Genomic DNA, 8,522 nt, shown 5'->3' on the forward strand with positions numbered 1-8,522 from the left:
GGATAACAGGGAGGTCCTCAAAGCGTGCCGGCTCAAGCCAGAAATGTACAAATAACTCAACAAGGTCAAAACCTCCTTACGAAAATTAACGGACGTTACAGACTTCAAGTCTGCTGATTAGACCTTGATTTTGCTGAACTGAAACAGACTTAAAGTCTGCTGAATAATACCAACTAGGTACTTATGCATGCCTATTACAAATATAGGTTGATAGCATACTGAAGCTGAGGAATCTGATATTTCCAACTGATAAAACAAGGTGAACATGTTAACCTTTTACTGTCTAAACTGATTTTACTCATGTAATAGACGGGTTGTTTATTACAAAGAGTCTGATAAATGTTTGCATAAGATATTGACTCTAAAATCGTTACAATACAAAATAGATAATAAAAAGCAACACAGACCGAATAAACATGTGTCTAGATCCAAACATAACTAATAATTGGCAGACAAAACCAAGTCAGTCATAACCGGTTCTCCAACAGAGTTACCTAACCTAGGGGAAAGTTGTCTCCGAACAGGGGCAATGTACTCAGGGAACCTTTGAATTGTGTGTGTAGGGCAGTGGTACAAATCCCGGGAATGACAGGCATTCCTGCTGAGTTTGTGAACAGAAAACTATATTTGTATTTAACGACTGCTATAAACTGTTTTATCGAGTCAACGTTTCACCAACATATACCTGACGTGTTTTCCCACCCTTGCAAGTAATTAGATGACACTAGATGGTATTCAAGGATTGGAGTCATAGAAGATCGCTCGAGATGGCTCGTTTTTTAATATTATAAAATCCTTTTAATATTAATAGCACTGTTTTGTAAAACTAAAACTCGGGTATTTCATTCTGGAGTAATTTTGACAATGTAAATTAATATTTAATATTTAACAGACCCGCTCCGCTAAAATAGACCCGCTACTCTGATATATTTACAAAACATGTACCAACTGTTGGTAACACGCCTAGGCCCTGGATTGGGGTGTGACAGGTTGGTATCAGAGCCATCGGCTTCAACGAATTAGGTATTAATATAATTTAGTACCTAAGCTTAAACCATTTATCTAATAAGTAGGGATAAGTGTTGGTGCATTTTGTGACCGTCGCTATGCAATTCAGACCAGCGGAACGCCACAGGCGAAGTTAGCACAACTTCGCCTTAGGCGAAGTTAGAACAACTTCGCCAACGGCGAAGTTGTAACAACTTCTGCCTTAGGCGAAGTTATCACAACTTCGTCATAGGCGAAGTTATGAACAACTTCGCCTACTGGCCCAAGCCCAAGCCCGAGAAGATGTTTTGTCTATATATATGTGTGTCTTGTTTAGGTTTTGTATCCAGAAAATAAGAGTATTGTGTTATAGTTCATTTGTCTAGAGAGTAAAAGAGAGGAAGTGTCGTGAGAGACGACCCGAGGTTGAGCTCACCTCGGGTCGGACGTGTTTCTGTTTATGTTACGGTATGTAACGTGTTTTAATTATTATTATAAAGAATCTGCAGATTTGTTTATCCCGTTCTTGTATTTGTTTTTGTATTTGTTCGTGTACGTGTTTGTGTTCTTAATCTTTACACCAATAAACGAGTCTAGGAGGATTCCGCACTCCTAGACCTCGTGCGGATCTCGTATCGATCGGCGACGCCCCGTAATGGACCTACAGGTGGTATCAGAGCCTTAGGCTCTTATGCTATGGTTCGAGATCTGCGTTTTGGTGTTTCTGGCACGTTTCTGTGCGTTTCTGGCCGAACAGCGCCGCAGGCGAAGTTATTGTTCATCAGGCGAAGTTGCCGTCACTGTTCGTAGGGTTTCAGCGAAGATATAAGGTTAAGCGAAGTTATCCACAACTTCGCCTACCTCACAAGTTCGCTTATCAGTCAGGCGATGTTATGGACAGGCGAAGTTATAGCCAGGCGAAGTTAGGGACTGGCGATGTTAACTTTAGGCGAAGTTAACGGAAAAAAAAAAGTATTTTGGTGTTTTCGTCTGTATGGCCAGGTGTACACGATTATTGTGAGACCGAAGATGTTGTTCCGTCAACGAGTGATCTTGTTATCTCTTGGTCTTACGTGTGAATACGTGTCAACTCTGGATATGGAGTTGAGTTTGTGAATGGGATATTGATTGAAACTGGATATTGACACATATTTGGGTGTTTGTGGGCAATGAAATTGTTGTTGTTTGAGGTTGACCAACTGAAGAAAGTCAAATTGAACTGAAGGTTTTCGTCATTACTGGATTGCGGTCAGAGCATATTATTTATGTTATTTTCAAGGCGTTCGAGAATTGGATCCTGAAACGTGATGCTTATTTATTAGAGTGAAAATTCTGGAACAAGTTGGATTTAATCGGGAACTAAAGTGTTTATGTTCTTGATCGTTATCCCTGGTGATTGAAGATGCTTCGGATTAATTAATGGTCATGTGTTAGATTCTGTCAAGGTGGTTTTGTGATGAAATTGATCACTTGATGTTGAGTAGTTGAAGATTAAACCTTATCGTATGCCGACGAGTTGGTGAAGTTGTGGAGGAAGCCCAACTTCACGTGTTGGTGAAGTCAGATGGACTCACGTGATTGGTTGAGATGATCTATTGGCACGAGGTTGCATGCATTTCAAAGACCTCAATCATTATAGTCGGAGAAGCTTACACTGAAGGGGAGATCTGATATGGAAGACGCTGGGTGATTGGTAGATTTGTGAAGCTACAGGACAGTTTCAGACACGGCTGGTTGATGAGCAAACAGAAGATCATCAGTTAAGAGGGAGTCTGTTGGTGCATGTTTTGTAACAGATGATCTTTTGTGTTTGTTAGAATTGAGAGCAACGGTCAAAGGGGAGACTGTTGGTGCATTTTGTGACCGTCGCTATGCAATTCAGACCAGCGGAACGCCACAGGCGAAGTTAGCACAACTTCGCCTTAGGCGAAGTTAGAACAACTTCGCCAACGGCGAAGTTGTAACAACTTCTGCCTTAGGCGAAGTTATCACAACTTCGCCATAGGCGAAGTTATGAACAACTTCGCCTACTGGCCCAAGCCCAAGCCCGAGAAGATGTTTTGTCTATATATATGTGTGTCTTGTTTAGGTTTTGTATCCAGAAAGTAAGAGTATTGTGTTATAGTTCATTTGTCTAGAGAGTAAAAGAGAGGAAGTGTCGTGAGAGACGACCCGAGGTAGAGCTCACCTCGGGTCAGACGTGTTTCTGTTTATGTTACGGTATGTAACGTGTTTTAATTATTATTATAAAGAATCTGCAGATTTGTTTATCCCGTTCTTGTATTTGTTTGTGTATTTGTTCGTGTACGTGTTTGTGTTCTTAATCTTTACACCAATAAACGAGTCTAGGAGGATTCCGCACTTCTAGACCTCGTGCGGATCTCGTATCGATCGGCGACGCCCCACAATGTACCTACAATAAGTTATGATTGGTAGTGTACCTATCCCTAAGTTTATATATATGCAGATGTCGTATACAAATTATTACGGACAAAAATGTCGGGTTGCAAGGAGGTCAAATCCTGCCCCCGATGCCAAGCCGTCTGATAGATCTAGCACAAATTTTGGTCCTAAGTGGCCAACTGTATCAGTAAACCCGCCTGAACCGGTATACACAAACCCAGCAGATCTGAATAATTTTAATAATCCGATGAATTCAAACCTGATGAATCACATGAACCCTGTTGATTAAATCGACCCCTACTTGGCTTACGGAAGCCAACCAATATATGCTCCGGGAAGCCCCGAAATGCCAATTGAAATATCAAGTGACACTTCAGAAAGTGTGCCGCTGACTGGTACCCCAAACTACTATCCATATGATATGGAGGTTCAAAGTAGGGTCAAACAAGAAACAAGTACTGAATCCTCTAGCTGGATGAATTGTCATTCCAACCAGAGTCTGTGGCATTTTGGATCACCGCCACCAGGTGCCCAAATTATAGCGACCCATCCACTATTCAGAGGTTCCTGGGTTTCCACCATACCAACGCCCTATACCAACGAAGTCTGAGCAATCAAACGAGATACGGGAAGAGGCCCGTCTCATCGAGGAATTCTACACAATGAATATTCCCGATGAAGAAATGCATGCTTATGTAGCAAATCCTCACCTGTATCCAAGGGAAACCGCCTATCTTTTCCCTTCTGCATCCGCACCCGTAGGATACCCTAACCCTCCTAACTCATGATGGACGAATTAAGAAACGAGAGGGTTAAAAAGAAAAAGATAAGCAATAAGATCATCAAGAAATGTGACAAAATGAAGAGCCTAGTTAAGAAATGGGCCAAGGATTATATAAATGTTGTTTTTATTTAAACAAGTTGTATCTTTCTATCCTTCTGTAATGCTATGAATAAAAGCCTGTGTTTTGTGTTTTAAATCCATGTATTTATGTGATTCACCCAATGTCTGAACAACAAGAAACCCGAGTAAGTCGAGGGAGTCAAGCTAACAAAGTGAAGACCCCTAAAAATAATAATAATTCAATTCCGGAAGAATATATTGGAGGCATTTGTGATATGATAAAAGAAACGGTTTCCCCGCTTATCAAGGAAGCTGTGACTCCTCTAATGAAAATGGTACAAGATCATACAACAAATTCCAAAAGTCAGGCCAAGTCAAAATCAATAAAACAAAAACAGCCAAGTCATAGTGTATCTGTACATTCAAAAAGAAAAGAAACTGAAAAGACAAAAGATAATAAGGAAAGGAAAGAGGAAGGCTGTGAAAGCTCCACTGCTGAACACGTCCCAAGTAAGATAAAAAGGGTAAAAGTCAGCTCGGGATGCACGTTCAAATATTTTCAAGTGTATAAACCAAAGGAATTTTATGGGGATAGAGGGGCAATAACAACGCTTCGTTGGATTGAGGAGATGAAATCCATAGTAATTATAAGTAAATGCACCGAAGAAGAAAGTATCCAGTACTCTTCTCAGATGTTCAAAGAAAAGGCGCTAGAGTGGTGGAATATGTTAATTGAGATCAAAGGAAGAAGTAACATGTATAACTTGGAATGGAAGAATTTTAAAGAATTAGTCAAGCAAAGGTTTTGTCACATTCATTAAGTTGATCAGATTCAAACCAAGTTATGGAATCATAAGGTCATAGGGACCAATCTTAAGGAATACAATACCAAATTCTTATTGTAGACTCGTACCACATCTGGTTACTCCCGAGTATAACAAAGTAACTAGATATATTTATGGATTGCCAAAGAAAATTTGTAATCATGTAAGATCACACATGCTTGCTACCATTGAGTCTGTTATCGAACTAGCAGGGTATCTACTGGAAAGCATCATCAGAAATAGAGATGAAGAAAAGAAAAGTGTGTTGGAAAGGAAGCGGGAAAATGATGGTAGGCAGAAGTTTGGAAAGGGAAACGAAAAGACGGTGGTTTTCAACCGACCACTGTGTAAAAATTGTGGAAAGAGACATGATGGGAAGTGTATGAGGCCAACTGTGAGGCCTGATGTTTGAAAATTTGATCCATTTTGACATGTAACTTTTGTAAGAGACCGGGGCATAAGGAGGAAGATTGTAGAAAGAAGTTGATTGTTTTATTTTGAATGCGGTGAGAAAGGACATTTCAGTGCGGAATGCACTAAGAAGAAACCAGTGGTTGGAGGCGCCAGTGGAAGTGGTGCCAGAAATGAAGGAAGAAAAGAGAATGACCGCGCCTTTATGCTTAACACTCAAAAGGTAGGAGAATTATCATATGTAATTACTGGTACGTTTCTTATCAATAACGTTTATGCTAGAGTATTATTTGATTCAGGAGCCAATCAAAGTTTAATAGATTATAAATTCCGTGATCTATTAAATGAACCTCTAGCTATGTTAAATAACCAATATGAAGTAGAAATGGCTAATGGATCCTTAATCAAAATATCTGAAGTATTAAGTAGTTATATTTCCTTAGCCGGACATGATATGCCAGTTCAACTATTACCTATGGAGTTAGCTGGATTTGATGTCATAATAGGGATGGATTGGCTAGCTGTCAACCAAGCCCGAATCTTATGTAATCAGAAGGCTATTGAAATCTTAACTCCAAATAGGAAGATTATTCGAATAGCTGGCGATAAAGATTCTGGTAGGATTGGAATTATTTCAAAAATAAAAGCAAGTCACTGTTTGGGTAAAGGTTGCTTAGCATTTATGGCTTATGTATCCAAGGAACCCGAGTTTAAGAAAATAGAAGAGGTTACAATCGTCTCAGAGTTTAAGGATGTATTTTTTGATGAGTTGCCTGGAATTCCACCAGATCGAGAAGTGGAGTTCAAGATAGCTTTAGTTCCTGGAACGGCTCCAATTGCTAAATCTCCTTATAGATGAGTACCAACTGAAATGAAAGAATTGAAGAAGCAACTGGATGAATTATTAGAGAAGGGATTTATTCGACCGAGTTCTTCGCCATAGGGAGCTCCGATTCTGTTTGTAAAGAAGAAAGACGGATCCATGAGAATGTGTATCGACTACCGAGAATTGAATAAAGTAACGATCAAGAATCGATACCCACTTCCAAGAATAAATGATCTCTTCGATCAGTTACAAGGGGTTAGTTGTTTTTCCAAAATTGATCTAAGATCCGGGTATCATCAATTAAAGGTTCAAGAAGAAGATATATCCAAGACTGCATTTAGAACCCGATACGGACATTATGAGTTCACCGTTATGCCTTTTGGACTCACTAATGCTCCAGCAACGTTTATGGATATGATGAACCGAATCTTTAAGCCATATTTGGATAAATTTGTTATCATTTTCATTGATGACATTCCAATATATTCCAAGATAAAAGAAGATCATCAAGTTCATTTGAAGACCATATTGGAAATATTGAGAAAAGAAAAGCTTTACGCGAAATTTTCAAAATGTGAGTTCTGGCTGTCCAAAGTACAATTTCTCGAACATATTGTTAATGAAAAAGGTATTCAAGTGGATCCGGCGAAAATAGAAGCTATTACGAAATGGGAGAAACCTAAGACCCCAACACAAGTAAGAAGTTTTTTGGGGTTAGCCGGTTATTATAGAAGATGCATACAAAATTTCTCGTGAATAGAGGTTCCTTTGACAACACTCACTCGAAAATCTGTTAAATTTGAATGGGGACCAAAGCAAGAAGAGGCATTCGAAACTCTTAAACAGAAATTAACCAATGCACCTGTCTTAGCCTTACCTGAAGGGCAGGATAACTTCATTGTATATTGTGATGCTTCGCATACAGGAATGGGGTGTGTTTTAATGCAAAGGAAGAAGGTAATTGCTTATGCGTCAAGGCAGTTAAAAGTTCATGAAAAGAATTACACCACACATGATCTTGAACTTGGAGCTATAATTTTCGCATTGAAATTATGGCGACATGATTTATATGGTGTAAAATTTACCATCTATACTGATCATAGAAGTTTGAAGCATATATTTGATCAGAAAGAGTTGAACATGAAACAAAGGCGATGGATGGAAACACTTAATAACTACGATTGTGAAATTGTTTATCATAAGAGTAAAGCTAACGTGGTGGTTGACACTTGAAGTAGAAAAGAGCACGAAAAGCCAAAGAGAGTACGAGCTCTGAGGTTATAACTTAAAATTGATTTATTAACCGAAATTAAGGAAGCTCAGAAGTTGGCACTAGAAGAAGAGAATATAAAGGCTGAGAAAGAGAATGGTACGATAGATCAGCTGGTAAAAGGTGATGATGAAATACTCAGATTGGGGAAAAGAATCTGGGTGTCGATGGTTGGAAGTTTACGGGAGAAAATCTTAGAAGAAGCTCACAAATCCAAGTATATGATGCATCCGGGTAGTGATAAGATGTATCATAATCTTAAAGATGATTATTGGTGGATCGGAATGAAGAAAGAGATTGCTCTGTATGTAGCAAAATGTTTAACATGTTCTAAGGTCAAAGTCGAACATCAAAAGCCATTGGGTTTGTTGACACAACCTGAGATCCCGATATGGAAATGAGATACTATTACCATGGATTTTATTATGAAATTACCCAAGACGTCACGACAAAATGATGCTATATGGGTCATTATTGATAGATTGACCAAATCTGCTCATTTCATTCCTATCCAAAAAACGTTTAGTATGGACAAGTTGGCACAACTGTATGTGGAGAACATTGTATCATTGCATGGTGTGCCGTTATCAATTATATCCGATAGAGACAGTCGTTTTACTTCCAACTTCTGGAGAAGCTTCCAAAAGGAAATGGGTACGCGTTTAAATTTAAGTACTGCTTATCACCCACAAACAGACGGACAAAGAGAAAGGACAATTCAAACATTAGAAGATATGCTTCGCGCTTGTGTTATAGATTTAGGTGGTAGTTGGGATACGTACATGTCTTTGATGGAGTTTTCATATAACAATAGTTATCACACAACCATACAAATGGCTCCATACGAAGCACTATACGGACGGAAATGTAGAACACCTGTATGTTGGTCTGAAATTGGTGATAATCAGTTATCAGGTCCCGAGATTTTTCAACGAACAACTGACCAAGTGATTCAAA

General features: G+C 39.1%; 1 protein-coding gene across 1 annotated transcript; it reads left to right on the top strand.

Annotated features, from left to right (window-relative positions):
• The first annotated feature begins 5,854 nt into the window (after positions 1–5,854).
• LOC143564168 (uncharacterized) lies at positions 5,855–6,328 on the top strand. The gene has a single exon (XM_077051528.1). The coding sequence runs from the start codon at positions 5,855–5,857 to the stop codon at positions 6,326–6,328; it is 474 nt and encodes a 157-aa protein (XP_076907643.1).
• The last annotated feature ends 2,194 nt before the right edge of the window (positions 6,329–8,522 follow it).

This window comes from Bidens hawaiensis, unplaced genomic scaffold (assembly GCF_021521415.1).
Source record: "Bidens hawaiensis isolate Kalapana, Puna unplaced genomic scaffold, B.hawaiensis_p1.1 tig00021826_1, whole genome shotgun sequence".
NCBI lineage: Eukaryota > Viridiplantae > Streptophyta > Magnoliopsida > Asterales > Asteraceae > Bidens > Bidens hawaiensis.